General features: G+C 57.1%; 5 protein-coding genes and 1 long non-coding RNA gene across 8 annotated transcripts; 3 read left to right on the top strand and 3 right to left on the bottom strand.

Moving 5' to 3' along the window:
* Positions 1 to 73: 73 nt before the first annotated feature.
* Positions 74 to 3,367, bottom strand: LOC109537697 (serine/threonine-protein kinase NLK; the record flags this gene model as incomplete). The annotated part of the gene is given in 9 exon segments (XM_048662972.1): positions 74 to 167; positions 226 to 427; positions 481 to 879; positions 937 to 1,022; positions 1,082 to 1,188; positions 1,244 to 1,299; positions 1,358 to 1,487; positions 2,721 to 3,022; positions 3,077 to 3,367. Coding segments are annotated over 8 exon segments (1,298 nt in total), but the record flags the coding sequence as incomplete, so codon positions are not given.
* Positions 3,368 to 3,462: 95 nt separating this feature from the next.
* Positions 3,463 to 8,570, bottom strand: LOC109537663. Its single transcript, XM_048662961.1, has 12 exons — positions 8,235 to 8,570; positions 8,069 to 8,168; positions 7,830 to 7,961; positions 7,596 to 7,769; positions 7,204 to 7,542; positions 6,946 to 7,151; positions 6,703 to 6,888; positions 6,512 to 6,648; positions 6,205 to 6,459; positions 4,865 to 6,150; positions 4,715 to 4,807; positions 3,463 to 3,874 (listed from the first exon to the last, which is right to left on the bottom strand). Exons 1-12 carry the CDS (start codon positions 8,255 to 8,257, stop codon positions 3,761 to 3,763), a joined length of 3,045 nt encoding a protein of 1,014 aa, XP_048518918.1. The 5' UTR covers positions 8,258 to 8,570; the 3' UTR covers positions 3,463 to 3,760.
* Positions 8,571 to 9,023: 453 nt separating this feature from the next.
* Positions 9,024 to 10,618, top strand: LOC109537681 (prohibitin-2). The gene is made up of 7 exons (XM_019904614.2): positions 9,024 to 9,243; positions 9,302 to 9,422; positions 9,477 to 9,702; positions 9,759 to 9,992; positions 10,070 to 10,147; positions 10,204 to 10,300; positions 10,487 to 10,618. Exons 1-7 carry the CDS (start codon positions 9,111 to 9,113, stop codon positions 10,582 to 10,584), a joined length of 987 nt encoding a protein of 328 aa, XP_019760173.1. The 5' UTR covers positions 9,024 to 9,110; the 3' UTR covers positions 10,585 to 10,618.
* A 526-nt stretch (positions 10,619 to 11,144) lies between these two features.
* On the bottom strand, positions 11,145 to 13,573 carry LOC109537750. Of its 2 annotated transcripts, none has more exons than XR_007280691.1 (3): positions 13,056 to 13,573; positions 11,437 to 11,526; positions 11,145 to 11,347 (listed from the first exon to the last, which is right to left on the bottom strand). It is a non-coding gene; the product is annotated as an uncharacterized LOC109537750 (long non-coding RNA). The 2 variants fall into 2 exon arrangements; XR_007280690.1 differs by having other exon boundaries at positions 11,145 to 11,338.
* On the top strand, positions 11,526 to 14,806 carry LOC109537734 (cytochrome P450 307a1). Its single transcript, XM_019904602.2, has 5 exons — positions 11,526 to 12,444; positions 12,495 to 12,853; positions 13,842 to 14,031; positions 14,090 to 14,320; positions 14,378 to 14,806. The coding sequence occupies exons 1-5, from the start codon at positions 12,093 to 12,095 to the stop codon at positions 14,710 to 14,712; spliced, it is 1,467 nt and encodes a 488-aa protein (XP_019760161.2). The 5' UTR covers positions 11,526 to 12,092; the 3' UTR covers positions 14,713 to 14,806.
* Positions 14,807 to 15,630: 824 nt separating this feature from the next.
* On the top strand, positions 15,631 to 19,464 carry LOC109537666 (facilitated trehalose transporter Tret1). 2 transcript variants are annotated; one of them, XM_019904591.2, is made up of 5 exons: positions 15,631 to 16,037; positions 17,087 to 17,147; positions 17,783 to 17,915; positions 17,971 to 18,338; positions 18,419 to 19,464. In XM_019904591.2, exons 2-5 carry the CDS (start codon positions 17,091 to 17,093, stop codon positions 19,331 to 19,333), a joined length of 1,473 nt encoding a protein of 490 aa, XP_019760150.2. In that variant the 5' UTR covers positions 15,631 to 16,037; positions 17,087 to 17,090; the 3' UTR covers positions 19,334 to 19,464. The 2 variants fall into 2 exon arrangements, with proteins under 2 accessions (XP_019760150.2, XP_019760051.2); XM_019904492.2 differs by lacking the exon at positions 15,631 to 16,037 and having other exon boundaries at positions 16,882 to 17,147.
* Positions 19,465 to 20,025: the final 561 nt, after the last annotated feature.

Here is a 20,025-nt window from a genome sequence, read left to right as displayed (position 1 = left end):
GGCCGATAGGGGGCGGTTCGGTCACCTATGCAGTGGCGCTGCGCTGGATCTGGACTGTTGGCGGCCGTCTTACCTGGCGAAGCTCTTGAACGCCGCCGATTGGGGATTGATGCAGAGCGGCACTCGGCTGGTGTTCAGCTGCTCCGCTATGAACTTGTGCATTTCCTCTGCAACGCGAAAACCACACATTAGCGGCAACCGCGCCCCCCGCGCCCGCCCACTGACCTTTCACTTGCTGCACGGAGGTGAGTTTGCGCTCCCACAGATCGTCGAACGGCAGCTGCGCAGTAATTTCAAAGTCGTTCGTGTACTGGCGCATGCCGCTTGTCATCGTGAAGCAGCACTTGCACATGCAGGAGTGGTAGCGCAAACGGCCCTCGTCCAAGTAGGGGTGCGCGAGAGCGTCCACAACCGAAATGCGTTTGTCCTGCGGCCCAAAGGGGGCGTTAGTCGTGCGCGTGGCGCGCGCCCTCTACTCACCGGATCGAAAACCAGCATCTGACACAGCAGGTGGACGACCTCGTGCGACGCCTGCGCCGACAGCGTGTACAGGGCGGAGAGACTGGGCGGCTTGGGGTTGCGCCGCAGCATGTGCGCCTTGGCGCCCTCGCACGCGTACTTCATGTCGGACATGGTGGGCGTGCCCAGCAGCTCGGTGATCAGCTCGAGCTGCTCCACCGGATTCTGCGCCTGGAAGAGGATGCGCCTGCCGAGCAGCTCGCCGAAAATGCACCCGACCGACCACACATCGACGGCGGCCGTGTAATGCTTGGCCCCCATCAGGATCTCTGGGGCGCGGTAGTACTGCGTCACCACCTCTTGCGTCATGTGCTTGCTGGTGTCGGGCTCCTCCACCCGCGCCAGCCCAAAGTCGCAGATCTGCAACCGACAAACGTTAGGCCCCGCCCCCATTGCCCTGCGGGCCACGCCCCCCACCTTCAGCACGCAGTTGCTGTTCACCAGCAGGTTGCCGGGCTTGATGTCGCGGTGCAGAATGCGCGCCGAGTGCAGATACTTCAAACCTGCAACAGTGATTGACGGGTGACAGTGGTGACAGCCGCCAACTGACAGCGACACTCACCGCGCAGGATCTGATAGAGAAAGACCTTGATGTGGTCGGAGGAGAGCGGCTGATGCGACACGATGATCTTGTGCAGGTCGCTTTGCAACAGCTCCGTGATGACGTATCTNGGGGGGGGTAAGTTAAGGGCGACACAGCCAATTAATTAATTGGAAAACTTACATCTCCTGGAAAAAGTCGAGGTGGGGAGGCTGCAGAATATCGAGGGCGGCCAGCACCTGCAAAGCAATGGGCGGCAGTTTAGACTGGGACGACTGCCAGGGCCGTACTACTCACGTTTTCATGCTTGAAGAAGCACAGCATCTTCAGCTCGCGGAAGACGCGCTTTGAGGACACCAACGACTGAAACACGTTTGGCAGCTTTTTGAGGGCGACGCGGCGGCCGTCGCGCGGATCAGTCACAGCCCTGAAACACGTTTTTTCCGGGTTAAAAACCAGCAAAAAAGGGTGGGGGGGAGCGACGCCCCTGTCGATTGGCCATCAGTGGCGCAGTCTCGCGGCGATTGCGCCTAGTCGATCTTGAATCGAGTCGGCGCCAGCCGTCAGCCGACATGGCGGCTGATTTCTGGACCCCTGCGCGTCTCATCATTTGGCGTTTAGCTGTCAAGGTGACACAGTTGAGGTTATTTAAGAATCTGTACGCCGTAGACACATGCCGAAAATCATATCATCTGGGTATTACTAATTACTATGTGTTTTATATTAAATAGTTAAGTATGTCAAATGATTTGTGTACATGAAAAGGAAGGAAGAGGTAATGTTAAGAAAGTGCTAATATGGCAACTACGCGAAAACTTTCGACTGACAAGCCGACGCAAAGAGCTGAATCATCATTGTTGTTTGTTGACCGTTATTTTGTTTTGGAAATTGGTGAATTTCAGAGAGTGAAAAGTTATGAGATTTTCTATAAGGTGAGCATAGTCTTAATCGGCAAAGCAGCCATCCTAGTAGCAGATCGTATTGTAAATGATTACCAAAATCAACGTGCCCAGCAACAGCACTGAGTTACTGCGCCAGTGCGTTGGGTTGACGCACCCATTTGCGCCAACTCCCAAAAATTCGCTGAGTTACCCAGGCCTACCCGAAAAAAGCCGTTCCAACGGGGAGAAAACACTGAAAAGAACTCAGCTCAAGTGAAAATTCCAGCGCAGCGAGGAAAACTGCACAAAAAAAGGCGAGCAGTGCAGGGCCCGAACCCGCAACCTTGCGGGCCAGGGGCCGAGTCAATGGCCGTGACACCGTGCGGTCGGACGTCACAGGCAGGCGATGACACTTCCGCCAGGGCCGGCCATCTTGTCGAAAAACAATTGCCCATCGGGCGGCCAGTGGCGTCCCAGGGGGGCCGCCCAAACCACCCAGGTAGAGGTTCTGCGGTCTTTGTCCCGTCGGGTACCTGCTTGGGGGCGCCCGGCTACCCAAAAGCGACGGGCGCCACTGGCCGGCTACCTGCGCCCGACCCCGAGTCGTTGCCCCGCTCGCTCGGCCACCTGCCCATCGGCGCAGCTGCCCGAGGGCGCTCTCGGGCGCCGTCGGCCCCACTCGGCCGATGCGCAGTCGGCTGTTTGGCCGCACACGCACACACATAACCTAGCACACTGGGGCCCCCTGCGGGGGCGCAGCACCCTCTCCCGACACTCACCAAACGACTCCGAAGGCGCCGTAGCCGATGGGCCGATCGGGCTGCACCTGCTCCTGGCTATGGGCGGGGGCGACGGCATGCTGCTGGGGATGATGCGGATAGTAGGGCTGCGCGGCATGCAGGCCGCCCTGAGGGGCGGCGGCCGCGCCTCCCGGCCCCTGCATCAGGCTCATAGACACGGACATGGACACCCTAGCGTGGCGGCTGGGCCCCACTATAGCCATTCGGAGTGGATCAAGCGACGGCGCCGTCTAGTGCCCAACGGTGGGGTTCCACACTGGCACACGGGGGTATTGAGACATCTGGAAGAGGCAGTGGCGGCAGTGGGCCCCAATCGGGCGAGCATCGGCACTTACCATCAAAGCAGGCACACCACTGGGCGCTGGACAAGACACCAACACATGCACTGTCCGCTCGGGCCGCGCACTGCACTGGTGGGACTGCGCTGAAGGCCCCAAAGCTGCTCAAAGCCTTCCAGTCGACCGGACGGGCGGATTGCGGATAAACAAAGGCCTTTATTCGGCTGGCTTTGGGCTGATGGCGGCGCGCTCACAACGCTTCGCTGGCACGTTCAGATCGCACTGAGAGTGGAGCGCAGCGTTGACGGCTGTCGATGCGCCGCTCACTTTTCCCTTACCGCGCACGCGCCCCCCCGTCACCACTACCAACCCGGGCAGCTGATCGCGGCCGCTTTCACTTTCACGGCGCGCGCCATCTACCGCCTCACCAGACAAAAACGCGCTCCTGGCAAACAGACGCTTTATTTCCGACGCCCCCACAGGTGGCGCCCTATACAACATCCTACAATCGCCCTATACGAAATGTATGTACAAAACACAGTGGACGCGAACGCGCCATCTAACCTACCGAACTAACTAGTAATAATACAAACTGGGCTGTGACAAGGGGGGAGCTGGCGGGCGGGGTTTAATTAACGGATAAGTAAATCACAAAAGGCAATTAACTAGATCGGGGGGCCACGGGGCCTAATCGCCTCACCGCAGTGAGGCTGTGTCAGTCTTGTGGGGCTGGGGCGTCCCCTAGGTTTCGGGCGTCTTCACTTTGACGGGCCGCTTCTCCGGCAGGGTGCGCTCTAGCTCGTAGAGGTGCTCGCGATGAGTCATCGCGGAGGCGTGCGACTGCAACCAAACATCCTTTTGCCATTTACACTCGAAACAAACAAAACAACAAAAAAGTTCAACCGACGCGCCATTCTATTCACGCTTCAAATTGTTCACAACCGACGCTGCTTAAGCCGCAATCAAAGACACGCAAAATTGAATCGAAGCCGGGCCTGTCGAGCTCAGTTCAGGGCACCCGGCAACGCTGTACTCGAGTGGTGCTGTCTTTGTCTGATGCATTGCCCACCCCCGGTCAACGCTCGCGCACATCAAGGCCACCATCGCAGTTGGGACGCTGAAGGCGCCCAGGGACGGACTGGACAAACAATTATTTTGTCTGCTTTCCACCCTTTCTTAGGGGGAATGTGGAAAATTCCACTAGTTTGAGCTGCCAATGAGCCCGAGGGACGGCGTCCAGTGGATCCTTGAGACTATCATTTTTTAACGCAAAACTGCAAAGGCACTGTTCCCAGCTCCAAAAATCCCCAAACCGTTAACAATGACGTGGCCGAATTCGGTTCTTGCAATTTTTGAAACCCGAATTACAACAATTTTCGAACAAATCTTAAGCCGGAATTTCACCATGCCCTTTTCCCCCTATTTGTTGGCTGAAAAATTCCCAAGTGTGCATAAAATTGGACCATTTAATTAATGTGCATGAAAAATCCTGGTCCCCAGTCCAGCCCTGTGCGCTGCCAGCGTCACTCTAGAGCCAGTGCCATGCAAGTCACGACTCGCGCACCCAATTCTCAGCCCCTTGCGCACGTGTCAGACAAAGACAACACAACGCCGATACGTCGAGCCAAATCGGCCATGGGCCCTGGCGGCAGGAACGGCTTGAGCCGAAATTCCAAAAATCAAAAACCGACTTACCAACTTAGCCATCACCCTCTTGGGAATGGATTCCTTCAGCGAGTAGACCGACCCGCGGCTCAGGTCCCTCTGGCTCAGGTCCTCAAACAGCACCTGCAAACAAACGAGCCCCATTAGCGGGTGCAGGCTGACGAGCCTCCGGCTACTCACCGTGTAGTAGAGGGCGTCGTTGCGGGCGACGCAGCGGGCCTCATAAATGACGCCGTCAGTCCAGCGGACGCGGATCCGGTCGCCCTCGACAGGATCCTGCGCGCCAAGCCAGTCGACCAGACAATCGGTCCCGATGTCCTCCACAAAGGTGCGATCGCACTCAAACTGGATGCAGAGGCGGGGGCGTGGCTTGACCGCCAGCACCCGCCCCCGATAGAACCGCCCATTCTTGTGCTTGCCCCACACTTCCTCCTCCGGCCCGATGGCGAGCCGATTGTCAATCGCGGGTTTCACCGACAGTCCGCGCTTGAGCAGCTGGCGCTGCTGCAATGGAAACTGATTGAGCACGTCGTCCAGCTGCACGACTGGATCGAGAGAGGGCGCGACGGGCGGCACCCGCGGCTCCATCCGATTCTTGCAGAACTGCACCAGCTCCTTGAGGATCTTCAGGCGACGCCCCTTGCGAAAGTCGCCGCTCTGGCACTTGAGCAGCTGCCGGTGCATGGCGGTGGGGGCGGGGGCTTTGCCGCCCGCCCGCGCCCCTTCGGGCTCCGGTTGCTTCACCGGCTCCACCACCACTTTGGGGCCCTGCGGGGCCTCCAGCCGGATTGGCTGGCTGGTCAGCGGAAACAGCCTGTCTCTGTTCACGTAGATCATCTTGGGGCAGCTGTTCACGCTGTAGAAGCTCGGATTGGTCCAGAAGGTGCTGGGCTTGCGCCCTGCGGGCGCCGCGGTGATCGGCACCAGTTTCTGCAGCAAACTGGGCGGCGTCCGCTGGTTGTTGGCCAGCGGCTCGGCGCTGGGGGCGGAGTAGAGCGTGATGGTCTCAGCGGCGGCCGGGCGCTGGTAGAAAACGGACGGCGGCGTACGGCTGTTGCCCTGCAGCTGCCCGAACAGCTCCAGGTCGGGGCTGGCCGACGTGCCGGGCAGCTCCTGCGAGATCTGCTGCAGCTCCTTCTTGATCGGACTCAGACTCACCGAGTCGGCGAGCTTGGCTGGGCGCACCAGGCTGCTCGGCAGGCTGCGCCCGCTGCTTTGCAGGAAAGACAAAAAGGCGCTTTCGTAGCCCTTGTTGATGGGCGGCGGCGGTGGCGGGCGAATGGCCGCTATTGGGGGCGGGTAAAGAGCCAGGGTGCGCTCGTACTCTTCGTCGGCCTGCCGGATTATCCGATCCACTGCCGCTTGGGCTTTCACCTGGTCGATCTCCTCTGGGGGCGGAGCCGGCGCTGGGGGCGGCGGCACCGGAGCTGGGGGTGGCGACGCCTCAGGCGGAGCCACGCTGGGGGCTAAAGCACACCGATCAGATTGTTTGGAAAAGGCGGTCGCCCCCCTAAACTCACCTTCGTCCTTCTTCTTGCGTCGGCGCTCCTTGTGTTTGAGCTTCTTCTTGTTGATGAGGTCGCTCTCTTGAGCCACTAGGGACTTGACTAGATCATCTGTACCAGGAGAGGCGGGGGCAAGCGCAACTATTTTGCCGCACTGTTTCTTGGCCTTCGCGCCCTCCTCTTTGCGCCCCTTGCGGTTGCGCTTCACCTTCATCTTCCGGCCCTTCTTCACGTTGTAGCCGTCGTCACAAATATCCACATCCTCAGCGTCTGCAAGCCCATTATTAGCCCTCGACGCGATTTATATTAAACGAGTCCTTACCGATTTCACCGGCTTTCAACCAAATGTCCTCGAGCACCTCCATCTGCTGCTCATCCGGCTGCAGGTCGTCGCCGAATGAGAGGTTCTGGTCCTCCTCCATCAGCTGCAGCTGAAGCTCGGGCGGGAATTCTGCAAAACTAACACCCCCAGGCGTTAAACCCCGACAAACACCTTCACTGATTGGGCCTTACTTGGGGTACCCGGCCATCATGCGGCCCTTCTTCTTCTTGAACGGGCCCTCCATGTAGCTCTGCGGCAGGGTGGGGTTGTTCTTGTTGCACAAGATGTCCTGCGGTAGGGGCAGCGGCGCTGCCACTTTGCGATCGGGCTCCTCCGGGTGGGGCCCCACATCTTCCCCTTTCAGCCACTTGTCGTACCTGCAAATCGGCGTCATGTAGTGGCGCATTCGCCATTGCGTCCCCACCGACACTCACCGATCGGGCTGAAAGCGCTTGACGAAAGTGTCCATCGAGATCTTGACCATGTCCTTGCTGCAGGTGCACTGCGAGGCACGCTTGCCGTACTCGACCCAGCGCTCGCACGCGAAATTCGTCGACTCGGCACAGTTGAAGCCGTGATTGAACCCGGCATGGTACCCGTAGGGGAAGGTGATCATGATTTCGCCCGCCTCTTGGGTGATCTGAAACCGGCCATTGGTTCACCCGCCAACACAACCACTCAATTGCACCCACCTTGTTATAGGGGATCGAGTACTGCTTGAGAATCTGCGGGGAAATGAGCGTCATCTTGTGGCGCAGAAACGCCTGGCAGGTCTTGTAGGACGAGGGAAAGAAGCCGTTGGCCAGGCGCTCGAGGCGGCGCCCATGCTCCGGAGGAATGGCGTACCAGGTCTTGGGCGCGCCAAAGTGCAGGAAATTGATGGAGTACAGGTCCATATCCTCAGTGTGCCAGGCGAATGTGGTCTTCCACATGCCAAAGTACAGGTAGGCGGTGTTGACACCCTCGATTGAAATCCCGTAGTCCTCGTTGACAAAGTCCAGGATGGTCCCCAAGCGGTTGATGTTCCACTCCTGCTCAAATCGCCGAGTTAATAGGGGGCTACGCCCATCCACTGGCCACTTACATTGACGTCATTGTCGGTGATGCTCCCCGAAACGTCCGCCCCATAAATTGGGGCCACATACGTGATGTTTTTCCAGTACTTGCGCTCCAGATCCTCGTAGTCAAAGTGCCGCGGCGTGGCGTAGCGCTCCGAGTTGGCCAGCTCCTGATACTGCCTGACGCTCATCGGCTTTTTCTACAACAGCCCAAAACCAATTAAAAAATGGGGCCCTTCGGCACTCCCCCAGTCGCCTACCTGTATGTTAATCTGCTGATACAGCCCCTGCTTGCCAGTCACCACTTGGCAAATGGGGGCCGGGATCGTCAAATTCAAATCCTGCACATCGTAGCCGCTTTTGCGGGGCACCCACTCAGGGGGCGGGATCACCTAAAACCACACATTTGCTAAGTAAAACTAAACCCTAACTACCTAGCCTAAAAAAGCCTATACCCCCTAAATCACCGTCCAAGCCCCACCAGAGTCCCCAACCTTACCTTAGCCAGGCCGGCCTTGTGGGCCCCCATCGACTCCATATACTCCACATACTTGGCAAAGTTCTTGAACTCCTCCCATGTGGGCCGAAACACCATTATCCTACAACCAGACCAGACAGTGTGTTAAACCCACCGGCATTTCGCCCCATTTTTAACGAAAACTTACTTGTACGAGCGATTTTCCGCCATTGTTGGGGCTGCGCGCTGCTCGGGAAAAAGGGGCCCCGTTCACCGGCGACAACAAACCTTGTTGATAGCGGCCATTGCTGACACAGATCGGTTCACGTAGACACTGAAAATCGCCGTTTGGACGCAAAGGGCGCAGCTCGAAGGTAGCGCACTTAACCCAGAGGGGCGCAAAGAGGCGCTGAGCGCTTTACTAGTGAAACTGCGGGGCGGATTCACGTTGATACGAACGAGAAACTGCACTCACTGTAAACAACCTCTGCAGGACAAGCTCGGCCATTTGCAATTGGCGAATGTCATTGGGGCGCATGCCTGTCGCACGTCAATTGTCTCGCTCTGTCGTGCGTCTGATGAGCGAGAGCCCCACACTGGTTGGAATGTCTGGTGTGACAACAGCGCCGGTTGGGCCCGTCTAAATACTTCCCGTCGCATTTCCTGTGCACTAGACAAGGACACAGCACTAATTCATTTTTTCCCGGTTACAATGAAAACTTGGGGCTTTTTGCCAAGAAATTTCCAGTTTGGGGCCTTTCATTTGGCAAACTTTGTCGTCTGCAGACCTCCAATTTTCTACTTGATGTGTGATGAAAAAAAGCCGTAATTTCTGGCGTTCTCAACGGCCAAGAAGCTTGAGAGACCTCGTATGACGTTGAGGATGGATTAAAAACTGAAAATTTCTTGTAAAACCCTAGAAAAAATTCCAGGAATCTCACGCTAAGGGCCTCCGGCAGGGTTGTCACCTCAACTGCAGGTTGACATCCCAGTGTCACTGTCTCGGGACATTAGCTGTCAAAGTCGCCGCATGTCCATTTCCCGGTGATCCCAAGTCCAGAATCCAGGAAAAGCGTCCAGAAAAATGGCCCAAAGCAAGCTGAACGACCTGGCCGGAAAGTTCGGCAAAGGGGGTCCGCCCGGGCTGGGGCTCGGCATCAAGCTGCTCGCACTTGGCGGGGCGGCGGCCTTCGGCGTCTCCCAGTCCATGTACACAGGTTGCTCAATCGCGCCCCCCAAGCCTGCTTGCTTCATCTAACTGAGGTTGTGTTTCAGTTGAGGGGGGCCATCGCGCCATCATGTTCAACCGCGTCGGCGGCGTCCAGAAGGAGATCTACACGGAGGGGCTGCATTTCCGTGTTCCCTGGTTCCAGTACCCGATCATTTACGACATCAGGTGAGGAGCGCGGGCGAAGCCCTGGTTGCCTGAGGTTATCGGGGGCTGTTTCAGGTCGCGCCCCCGCAAGATCTCCAGCCCCACGGGGTCCAAGGACCTGCAGATGGTGAATATTTCGCTGCGGGTGCTGTCCAGGCCGAATGCCAGCTCGCTGCCCATCGTGTACAGACAGCTGGGGCTGGACTACGACGAGAAGGTGCTGCCCTCCATCTGCAACGAGGTGCTCAAGTCAGTGGTGGCCAAATTTAATGCTGCGCAACTGATCACGCAGCGCCAGCAGGTGGGCGCCGCCGGCCCCAAGGGGCGCAGCTTGAAGTAAAAGTGGGCGCTTTGCAGGTGTCGCTGTTGGTGCGGCGGGAGCTCACCGAGCGCGCCCAGGACTTCAACATCATCCTGGACGACGTTTCGATCACCGAACTGTCCTTCGGCAAGGAATACACGGCGGCTGTGGAGGCCAAGCAGGTCGCGCAGCAGGAGGCGCAGCGCGCCGCCTTCGTGGTGGAACGGGCCAAGCAGGAGCGCCAGCAGAAAATCGTGCAGGCCGAGGGTGAGGCCGAGGCCGCCAAAATGATATCCTTTTTTGCGCCTTATGCGCCCAGTCCCCTCTAGTTATGTACGATGTACGCATTTCCTTAACTGTCGCGCACTTAGGAGAGGCCATCTCGCGCAACCCCGGCTACCTGAAGCTGCGCAAAATTCGGGCGGCGCAGAACATTGCGCGAACGGTAAGAACTGGGCTGCGCCAGCATTGCCACTCTGTGACCGTTTTCCTGGGTTTTAGATCGCCAACTCGCAAAACAAAGTCTACCTGAGCGGCAACAGTCTCATGCTCAACATCTCGGACAAGGAGTTCGACGACCAGAGCAACAAGCTAAAAAGTAAGCAATAGATGGGGCCCCTAGCTACTAGTTACCGTTAAGTTCGAATAAGTTCCAGTTTTTTTACTGGCGGAATTGATCCTAAGCGTGCGATTGGTCTTGTTTGTATGCGGGTTATTTTCTCCTGTCTGTAAATAAGCGATAATCAATAAACCGCCTTAACTAGTTTGCAATGGTGTTTTGTAGGTGTAGAACAGTTTGGCCAACTGTTGGCGCAGTCGAGCGGCGCGTCCATAATGGGGCTGGCGCAGCACGCGGCCGGTCGAATCTCGTCCCCAAACTGATTGGCCACTAATAAACTTAATCTCACTACAGTTAGTTTTGCGTGTTTTTCGACCGTTATTTGCATGACACCGAAAATGGATGGGCTGATCGAAATTCGTCTGGCCCGTGCCCATTAAAGCGGGCCTCATCTGCATGCCAAATGGCGGCGCCAAGGCCAAGGGCAGCCCAAGGTGAATTTTCGGCTTTCCAGGCCGAAACGTCGACTATTTCTACCGAATTAACACAGATTTAACCGCCGGTTCTGCCCAGGCCGCGGATCACTCTGGAACTTGGCCGATTTGGGCCTTGATTACTGGATCAAATTGCGATAATAGCGGCAACTGGTTCCTGCATTATCCATGGCCGAGTGCAGTTTTGCAATTTCAAACAGGGCGCATAATGCATAAATCGCGCCATTTCCCCAAAAAAAAAATAATGGAAAACATGCAAAAACGACCGGATGCAATGCATATCAAGCGAATTGTTGTGGGTCTGGGTCACGGGGCCCCAAAACGGCAGCGGCGTTGGGGCTGGAGCCTGAGAATGGCCCAGTTTTTCTAAAAAATACATTGGACCCAACTCAGTGACGAAAAGGTTTATGATTAAACTTTGGTTGAAAATCTCCCTGAGTCCTGGCCTGTGCGCTTGCACCGTCAATGTCGCCTTTGAGTTCACGCATCTAACCGACGTCACGGATGCATCAGACAGAGACCACACTAACCGAGTAGTGCGGGGCCGTATGGCGTAAACTGAGGGCGGCAGGGCCGGCTTTGCCTAAAATCACTAAATGTGTATTTAAGAAAAAAAATAATTTTTCCTCAAAATGTGAAAGAGTGGAAATTTTCCCTTGCTAGTGCCATTTGGATACTCACCAGGCAAAATCCCTCGGTCCATCCGGCTCTCGGGGGTGATCGGCGGGCGCATTCACCAACCGCTCAGGAATCGCCGCCGACGAAGGCCCCCTGTGAATGTTATCATATTTATGAAAAATAGCTTAAAATAGACCCAACCGCATTCCGAGCACATGCCTAATGCATGAGCGGGCGGTTAAAAAAATGCATGGCAAGAGCGCCCCATTTGCATGGGAGGCGCGCGCGCGCCTCATAAACCTTTGCATTATGCAATCCGCACCGCCTACATCCAGCGATTGATTAAAGCCGGGGTCAATCCGATGCATGTATTCAAAAGGGGGGGGACTGCGCCCCCGCTGCCACTGTCCGGAAAACAGCGGCATCCGCTTTTCCGCTCGAGCACAAGCCACTTTGTGGGTTAGTTGGACATCCAGGGGCGTGCCCCCCTTTTGGCCTGAGCCGATGGGCCATGCTAACGACCGTAACAGATCCCGAAGCGGATTTCGGTGGCCGCCACGTGGCCCCACACCCAATCCCGAAATGTCCCATAATTGAATAACTCGGAATACATCCATGGGTAAGTGGCTGATGCAAATGGGGCTCGGATCGGCGCTTAAAAGCGCGAGCGGCCGACGAGCGGAGGCAGACCGCCAGTCTCCAGCCCCAAGTGCGCGACGATGCCCCTGACGTTGCTCACCGCCAGCCTCGTGCTGTTGCTCGTGCTCATCGTGGTCGGCATTGTCCGCAAGCGGCCCCCAGGCGCCGCCCGGGAACCCCCGATGCCGCTGCGCCTGCCCATCATCGGGCACCTGCACTTGCTGCGCGGCTACTCGGTGCCCTACCAGGCCTTCACTGCGCTGAAGCTGCGCTACGGCCCAGTGGTGAGGCTGCAGCTGGGCGCCGTCAAGTGCGTGGTGGTGAACGGGCAGCGCCACATCCGGGAGGCGCTGGTCACGCGCGGCCACCACTTCGACTTCCGCCCCAACTTTGAGCGCTACCAGCGCCTGTTCGCCGGCAACAAGGAGAACTGTGAGTATCCGCCAAGCGCCCCCCGGCTCCCACTAACTAGCTTGGCGCAGCCCTGGCCTTCTGCGACTGGTCCAGCACGCAGAAAGCGCGCCGCGACATGCTCAAGGCGCACACGTTCCCGCGCGCCTTCACCGCCCAGTTCCAGCGCCTGGAGGGGCTGGTCGTGGAGCAGACCGGGCGCCTGGTGCGGGCGCTCAGCGCCCACTCCACTCTGCAACTCAAGCCGCTGCTGCTCCAGACCTGCGCCAATGTGTTTCTGAGCCACTTCTGCTCGGTGCGCTTCGGTGCTCAGAACGCCGCCTTCCTCGACCTGCTCAGCAACTTCGACGAGGTCTTTTTCGAGGTCAACCAGGGATACGCCGCCGATTTTCTTCCCTTCCTCATGCCGCTCCACAGGCGAAAACTGCAGGTGAGTCCATGTTCCGCTTGAGAGTGAGTGAGAGAGCCCTTGCGCCATCTCTTTTGCGCTTCATGCCGCCTATCGGCGCTTGCCCCAAAAATACCTAAAGTCCGAAATCCGGGGCTCTTTGCGGCTGTCCCCCAAGGCTTCACCCATGGCAAAGCCACCACAATTAACCCCTAAAACGCGAAAAACGCGACTAGAAGCCTACCTTGGAGCGTTGGAAAATGTCCGATGCTCGCATCTCTCGGAGGCACCAGCACTGGCACTGTGGGCCCCAAATCAGCTGCAAATGGGGCCCAAACTGGGGTAAACATCCGGGGGTCACTGACCTAATTCGCGAATAAGCCGCAGGTTGTTGTTGCCAGTGTTGCGGTTGCCATGGTGGCGCGCATGCCCAGTCGTCCGGTTGCCTGGCAACGCAAACACCAACAACACAGAAAGCAGAGCTTGTTGTAGTTTTCCCCCAAAACGAGCAAAGCCCCAACACTGGCCCCTGAGAGGCGACAAAATCCACTCGGAGGCCTACCTTGGAGCTGTGGAGGGACCCCGATGGACGGCAGGCAGCAGCACTGGCACCTTGGGGCCCCAACGGGGCCGAAATTGAGGTAAATTGAGGTTAAGAGCCGCGGGTCACTGACCTAATTTCCGACTGAGCCCCCCCATGGTGGCACGCATGCCCAGCAGCAAATCGACGTGCTGCCGAGTGAGAGAAGCGCTATCGCGGGGCTTGCCGTCTCTGTTTTGGGGCCCCCGGTTTGGCCTCAAGGGGCACGATTGGCGTGCAGTTGGCCGGCTAGGAACGTTTCAAAGGCAAGTGATCGGGGGCCCAATGGGCGACAGTGATTTGACTTGCAAAAAGCGGCGCGGGTGCATACCGGAAGTCTGGCTGCTTCGCTAACGGGACTGCGCGCATCCGATTAGCATCGATTTACCTTGTCCGGCCCCCAATTGCCCCTGATCTGCTCGTAAACTCTAAACTCGCTTGATTTTTCAGCGCCTCAGCGCCGTCACCCACAAAATCCGCGAGTTTATCAATCGCGAAGTGATCGGGGACCGATTCGAGAGGCATCAGCCGGACATGGAGCCCGCCGACTACCTGGACAGTCTGATTGGGCGCGTGAAGGCGCCCGGCAAGGAGCCGCTGGACTGGGACACCGCCCTTTTCGCCCTGGAGGATATTATAGGTGCGTAGCCCCGCCCCTTTGTGGGCGCTTCGCGCCACTAACCACGCCCCCTGTGCAGGCGGCCATGCGGCTGTGGGCAACTTCCTGACGAAGCTGTTTGCGTTTCTGGTGGCGGAGCCCCAGGTGCAGCGGCGCATCCAGCAGGAGATTGACGCGCAAGTGGGCGTGGACCAGCCAGTCACCATCTCCCACCGTCTAGTGTACACGCAGGCGGTGATCTACGAAGCCATTCGGCTGATTTCGTCGCCCATCGTGCCGCGCGTGGCCAATCAAACCAGTGAACTCGGCGGTAAGTCCCCGGCCCCGCGGTTGGGCCCCATTCCAACCAGCCACGCCCCTGTTGCAGGTTACACAATCGAAAAGGGCACGGTGCTGTTCTTGAACAACCACGATCTGAGCATGTCGGAGGAGCTGTGGGCGGAGCCCCAGCAGTTCCGCCCCGAGCGCTTCATCAGGGCGGGCAAACTGTTCAAGCCCGAGTACTTTTTGCCGTTTGGCGGCGGCCGGCGCAGCTGCATGGGCTACAAGCTGGTGCAGCTGGTGTCGCTGGGCGTGGTCGGCGCCATCATGCAGCGCTTCACTTTGCGGCCGCTGGGGGGCGACCTGGCCCCCTACCGCGTCCCCATCGGCTCCTTGGCCCTGCCCAAGGACAGCTTCACCTTCCAACTGGAGAAGCGGTGACGCCCGGCGGACACTCCTCCCCCCATTTTGCAGTATTACGCACGCCCCCTTCGGCCCCTTAGACTGTAAACACGCAATAAAGAACTGAACTCCATTGCCTAGCAACTTTCAATCAACTAATCAGTGTCGGTGTGACGGGAAATGTCGGCGATTTTGCGCGCGCGGAGCGCCTGGGCCCCTCAGCTCGGGGGGCGTGGCTGCGCCACCCACAAGATCCGCCCGGCTTTCTACAGGTGAGTGCCACGCCCAGCGGCGCCGCGCCCCCAACAGCCCATCGTTTGCAGGATGAAACGGAACCAGAAGCGGTTCTCGCAGGACGACGGGGTGCCGGTGTACCTCAAGGCGGGCCTCCGCGACCGGATCCTGTACAGAACCACCCTGGGCCTGGTGCTGGTGGGCACCGCCATGTCCGTCAAGTTCGCCCTATGGGATTTGAGTCTCGAGAAGTGGCTGAAGTCGTTCTAGTTGTTGGCGAGCCCAAATAAAGTTCCAATTAACAGTCTGGGCGAGTCTTCTAAGCAAAATGGCGAATGCGCCCTTCGAGCGCTTCTTGGAGGACTGGTCGATGTCGCGAAAAATCACCAGGCTTCTTCACGGCAGCAGTCGCCAGCTGTGCACAGGTTCTGGAAGGAAACTTCGCCAAATTCCCCTTGCTGGAGGCACCCGTTCGTCCATTGGCTCAAGGGCGCATCCGCCAAACCGTCCACATGCACGCACTGTTCAATTAAAAGCGCATTAGCGTGTACTTCCGCGTTGGATAAACGGCCGGTAATTAGCCCGATTTTAACGCACGGGTACCCGATTGGGCACCGCAATTAGGTGTCATCAGTGCATTCTCAGATCGGTCGGCGTGGCCTTTGGCCGGCAAATCGGGCAATCATCCTGGTACCACTTTGGGCGGCACTTAGCAGGTTGGTTCACCTTCACATTGACCATGCGAGCGGGTACCTTGACCGCCTTTCGCATGGAAACCGTTCGTATCTGCATTTTTTGCGCCTGCATCATCCGTCAGTGTCGCGTACCATTCGCGGTTCCGGTTCCGGGGGTGGGCAAGTGAAAAGGGTCGGCCAAGGCCGCCCTGGGCAGTGCCAGCTCGTGGTTAGCTGGTACTCGAGCCTCGCCTTGCAGGAACCCAATCTGCAGGTTTCTTCGGCAACGCAACAACCAGCGAGTGCGATTTGGGGAAAACGCGCCCACCAGACTCGCTATCATTGTTCGGACGATACCGAAACAAGCTGACCAGTACCATCGGTCAGTTGCGCTTGTTCAGTGCGAGTAAGCAGTACCAGACCCGATCACTCGCAACCAATTGCGAACGAACTTTGGTAAGTGCTTGACCAGTGCGAAAACTCCCCGCCGGTTAGAACATCGATGGTGGTTCCCGCCGTTGAAAGCCCCCGCAAGTCCATCGATGTTCTGACTTTTAGAGAGGTTTCGCCCGAAAATGGTCCCTGAGCAATTTGCTGATTTTTTTCTCAAAATCCACAATTGCAACTGGCGCAAAGCCAGGTTGCCGCACTGACCCGAAATTCCGCAAAAGTGGGCAATTCATCAGGGAGTGCCAAGACTGAACTGTTCACGTTATTGCAAGCATCCACAACACCCGCATTTTCACCCACAGGGCTTGAGATCGGGGCACAAATTTTGAGTGCGGAATGAATATGGCAACACCGAGCATCAACAACACCCACTTTCAACCAACAGGGGGGACATTTGCACACAAATCCAATGAACAAATTAGTCACTATAGCAACAAACTGACGCTTTATGTGGTTCTTAGCTAGTGCCATGTTGCCGCACTGAATCAAAAGCGTCTGGTAAAAATGCAAATGCCTGAAAAGAGAGTGAACTATTTGAAACTTTAGACCGAATGCGCCCACCAGTGTTGCCGTATGTTGGTTGCACCAATTCAGTGGGGGCAATTTGGGAAAAATCCCCGTCGATCTGTTGGCGTTACACTGGCCCTTTTGGACAACAGATGGCCGTATCGGCACATGACTCAGCACTTGTGGCGCTATGACGTCACTCAAGAGGCCCCCGTTCTTAAGACGGTTTCTATCTAATCAGCACGCGAGCCACTCATCAGGTGCAGGATTGTTGCGTTATCCTCACGGAATGTCGAGATTATCCTTGAGGCACTTGAGGAGGCCCAATTGACAATTAGCGGCTTCGCGCGGGTGTTGCGGTCTCGCTTGCGCCTGCACGGGGCCGCGCTGTCGCCTCCTGTCTGATTAGAATTATCGGCAATTAATCGACGAAACGTGTGGGCGCATGTGACAGTGGTCTTGGCGCGCTGCTGGCGAGCGCTTAAAATTAGTGCCACTTTTTCCGGGGTGTTTTCCAGCGCTTAAACGGCTCTTTTTGTGTGTTGCAGCGCCATGCGCGCCCTGTCCGGCCAGCTGGACAAGTTCTGGAACTTTGGCGTCGGCCGAATGGTAAGTGCCCTAAGCTAAGTCCGTGGGGGGGTAAGTCGGGTAAGCGACGCACGGAGCAGAGGTGAACGGATTTGGGAAAAACCCAGCGGCGGGCGGCGGGTTCAAGCTGAAGGTCGCCCACTTCGATGGTTGTGGTTCGCGTGCACGTAATGAGGAACCGATTTTCCGCTTTTCCGGTCGTCAGAATCTCCTTGAGTCGAAAAAACCGCCACTCAACGCCACCTGCGTTATCTGGGCGCTCTTCAGCTCAAGTGCCAAGTTGCGCGTTCGGGCGCAGCGCGCCTTTGGGGCGCGCTTGGGGGCCCAGCGCCAATTAAAGCGCAATCAGGGAACCCGCCCACGCCCGGTGCGCTTTTGATTATTTCGTGTTATTAGCGCGAAGCGCCCAATTAGCGGGCACCAGTTGCTATGCAGCCGGAACCCGATTGAACCACCGTCCAAAAATGGGGGAAATAGTGCGTGAACCTGACCAAACACGCTAATTGCGTGCGGCAATTAGCGCCGATTTCGCCCCGAAAACAGTCCCTCGCATTGTGCAACTGCAGTCCCAATGGGGGCGCATCCGCCTTCTGTCCATTCACTTAAAAGACCCTTCTGGACAATGGCGGATGCGCAAAACACTGATTTTGTTCCAGGTTCTAGCCGCCTTTTGCGCGCACTCCGTATCGATCAGCATCGGCATCACTCAGGGCTACAGCGCCATCTGGTTGCCCCAGCTCAACGCTTCAGCAGACTTCAATGTGACGTCGGAGCAGAGCAGCTGGTTGGGTAAGTGGCGCTGCGGCCACGCCCCCTGGGCTGAACTAACGCGTTTGATTGGCAGCCAGTCTCGGCGCGGTCACCAATCCGATCGGCGGCGTGTGCAGTGGCGTGCTGGCGCAGACGCTGGGCCGCAGGCGCTCCATCCAGATCAGCAGCGTGCCGTTCCTGATTGGCTGGCTGCTGATCGGGCTCGGCCCCACCATCGACTGGCTGTATGTGGGCAGGCTGATCACCGGCATTGCGGCCGGCATGTCGACGGCCAGTTTCACGTATGTGGGCGAGATTGCCACGCCCGCGACGCGCGGATTCCTCCAATCGCTCAGCCCCATTTCGGCCAGTTTCGGCATTCTGCTCACCTACGTGCTGGGCTACTTGATCTCATGGCGCACCATCGCCCTGATCAGCACCTCGTTTGCCGTATTTTCAGCGGTGAGTGCTAAATAATTTTTTATACAGACGACAACACTGCAACTGAAACTGAAAATTAATCCCAACAATCTGTGTTGTAGGTGAGCATGCAGCTGTTGCCGGACAGTCCGGCGCATTTGATCAAAGTGCACAGGGGCGTGGTCAGCCAAGGGGCGGACGCGTTCAAGGCGCAGCTGTTCTTCAGCCGCAACGTTGCCGCTACCGAGCAGGAAATCCGGCAAATGCAGCAGGGCAGCGGGCCCAAGGGGGCGGAAAAGTCGCTGCGCGAGCTCTACCTGAGCCCCGAGACCGTCAAGCCGTTTGTGCTGTTGGTCGGGCTGTTCTTGCTGCAGGAGCTGAGCGGCATCTACAGCCTGCTGTTCTACGCCGTGCAGTTCTTCGGCGAAACTAACCTCAAAATCAACGACTACGTCAGCAGCATCATGGTGGGCAGCATCCGGTTTGCCATGTCGATTGTCTGCGCGCTGCTGATTCAACGGGTGGGGCGCAAGACACTGTGCAGCTTCTCCAGCTTCGGGATGACGCTGTCGGTGCTGATCCTCGGCCTCTACATTAAATACTACGAAATCAATGCGGACGAGGAGCGCATCCTCACGCTGTTGCCGCTCTTCTGCATCATCTTCAACGTGCTCTTCTCGATGATTGGCATGTTGCCGATACCGTGGATCCTGGTGGGGGAAATGTTTCCGCTGCGCGTCCGCCCCATCATGGCGGGCGTGGTCATTGCGATCGCGCAATGCTTCATCTTCATCTGCGTGAAGCTCTACAACAACATGATCGATGTGCTCGGCTTCAGCGGCACGATCTTCACATTTTTCGCTGCCAGCGCCCTCACGATGCTCTACGCGAAGTACGTCTTGCCCGAGACTCGCGGCAAGTCATTGGACGAGATTGAAGCCCACTTCCGGGGGGCGGGGCCTGAAAAAGGCCCCGCCCACCTGGGGCGCGGTTTCGATAATGCCGCTTTCACCATTGAAACCGAGATGGCGCGGTGATCGACCCCATTGTTGTTGTTGTTGTTGTTGTTATGCAGTTAATTAGTGTATTTGACGTTGATTCCTATGGCGCCACCGGCGCCCACACAGTGATATTTTGTAATTACATAATACGTAGACGCTAGTTTGTATATTTGGAGTTTTTTTTCCAGTGCCGGCAACAGCGCTAGGGAAAATTGGGGCTACTTTGAACGATTGAAAGGGCGGATTTTTTGGATTTGGTGGCAACACTGCAATGTTTTTTTTGGTCGGGATCATAAAAGACCAGAATTTTGAGTCATTGACCGCAGCTGTCAGAAGCCAGTGCAACTGTCAAAAGCACGTAGTGGCACGAAAAACGCTCTTTGGTCCTTCAAACGGTCCCTGGAAGCTTCCCGATTGAGAAAACTACATATTTTGCCCTGGAAACGCGAAAAATCCCGGTAAATCTGCAAAAATGGTGCAGCCTGACAGACTAAAACTGTCACTGTATTTAGACAAGGGGGGCCAGAGGAGGAGCCAGGGGCGGATCCAGCTTTAAAGTCAGGGGGGGTTATGTAGAAAAAATACAGTCTTCTGAATCCACTTGAACATGACGCTGCTTTTTTGGAAGTTTCTCAAGAACCATTCGAGCCACAGAATTCGTTTTGGCATCGTTGGATAGAGAATTAAAAACTCGATTCAGTCGTAACAACGTGAGTGAGGAAATTCGA

The sequence above is a fragment of the Dendroctonus ponderosae genome, unplaced genomic scaffold (assembly GCF_020466585.1).
Source record: "Dendroctonus ponderosae isolate FM_Combo_2020 unplaced genomic scaffold, Dpon_F_20191213v2 Dpon_F_20191213_12, whole genome shotgun sequence".
Lineage (NCBI taxonomy): Eukaryota > Metazoa > Arthropoda > Insecta > Coleoptera > Curculionidae > Dendroctonus > Dendroctonus ponderosae.
Note: the sequence above shows the minus strand (reverse complement) of the source record. Positions and strands in the feature narration are given on the sequence as shown.

What these genes read in the sequence shown, in the direction of transcription:
- LOC109537663 (XM_048662961.1), bottom strand. Translation starts at nt 8,257, where the DNA reads ATGGCGGAAAATCGCTCGTACAA. An exon ending in GCGGAAAATCGCTCGTACAA is followed by an intron (nt 8,169 to 8,234) that starts GTAAGTTTTCGT and finishes GTCTGGTTGTAG; the next exon opens with GATAATGGTGTTTCGGCCCA. An exon ending in TCACCGACAATGACGTCAAT is followed by an intron (nt 7,543 to 7,595) that starts GTAAGTGGCCAG and finishes CGATTTGAGCAG; the next exon opens with GAGTGGAACATCAACCGCTT.
- LOC109537681 (XM_019904614.2), top strand. Translation starts at nt 9,111, where the DNA reads ATGGCCCAAAGCAAGCTGAACGACCTGGCCGGAAAGTTCGGCAAAGGG. An exon ending in CTCCCAGTCCATGTACACAG is followed by an intron (nt 9,244 to 9,301) that starts GTTGCTCAATCG and finishes GTTGTGTTTCAG; the next exon opens with TTGAGGGGGGCCATCGCGCC. An exon ending in AGGCCGAGGCCGCCAAAATG is followed by an intron (nt 9,993 to 10,069) that starts ATATCCTTTTTT and finishes ACTGTCGCGCAC; the next exon opens with TTAGGAGAGGCCATCTCGCG.
- LOC109537734 (XM_019904602.2), top strand. Translation starts at nt 12,093, where the DNA reads ATGCCCCTGACGTTGCTCACCGCCAGCCTCGTGCTGTTGCTCGTGCTC. An exon ending in CGCCCTGGAGGATATTATAG is followed by an intron (nt 14,032 to 14,089) that starts GTGCGTAGCCCC and finishes CCCCCTGTGCAG; the next exon opens with GCGGCCATGCGGCTGTGGGC. An exon ending in TCAAACCAGTGAACTCGGCG is followed by an intron (nt 14,321 to 14,377) that starts GTAAGTCCCCGG and finishes CCCCTGTTGCAG; the next exon opens with GTTACACAATCGAAAAGGGC.
- LOC109537666 (XM_019904591.2), top strand. Translation starts at nt 17,091, where the DNA reads ATGCGCGCCCTGTCCGGCCAGCTGGACAAGTTCTGGAACTTTGGCGTC. An exon ending in GGAGCAGAGCAGCTGGTTGG is followed by an intron (nt 17,916 to 17,970) that starts GTAAGTGGCGCT and finishes TTTGATTGGCAG; the next exon opens with CCAGTCTCGGCGCGGTCACC. An exon ending in CGTTTGCCGTATTTTCAGCG is followed by an intron (nt 18,339 to 18,418) that starts GTGAGTGCTAAA and finishes TCTGTGTTGTAG; the next exon opens with GTGAGCATGCAGCTGTTGCC.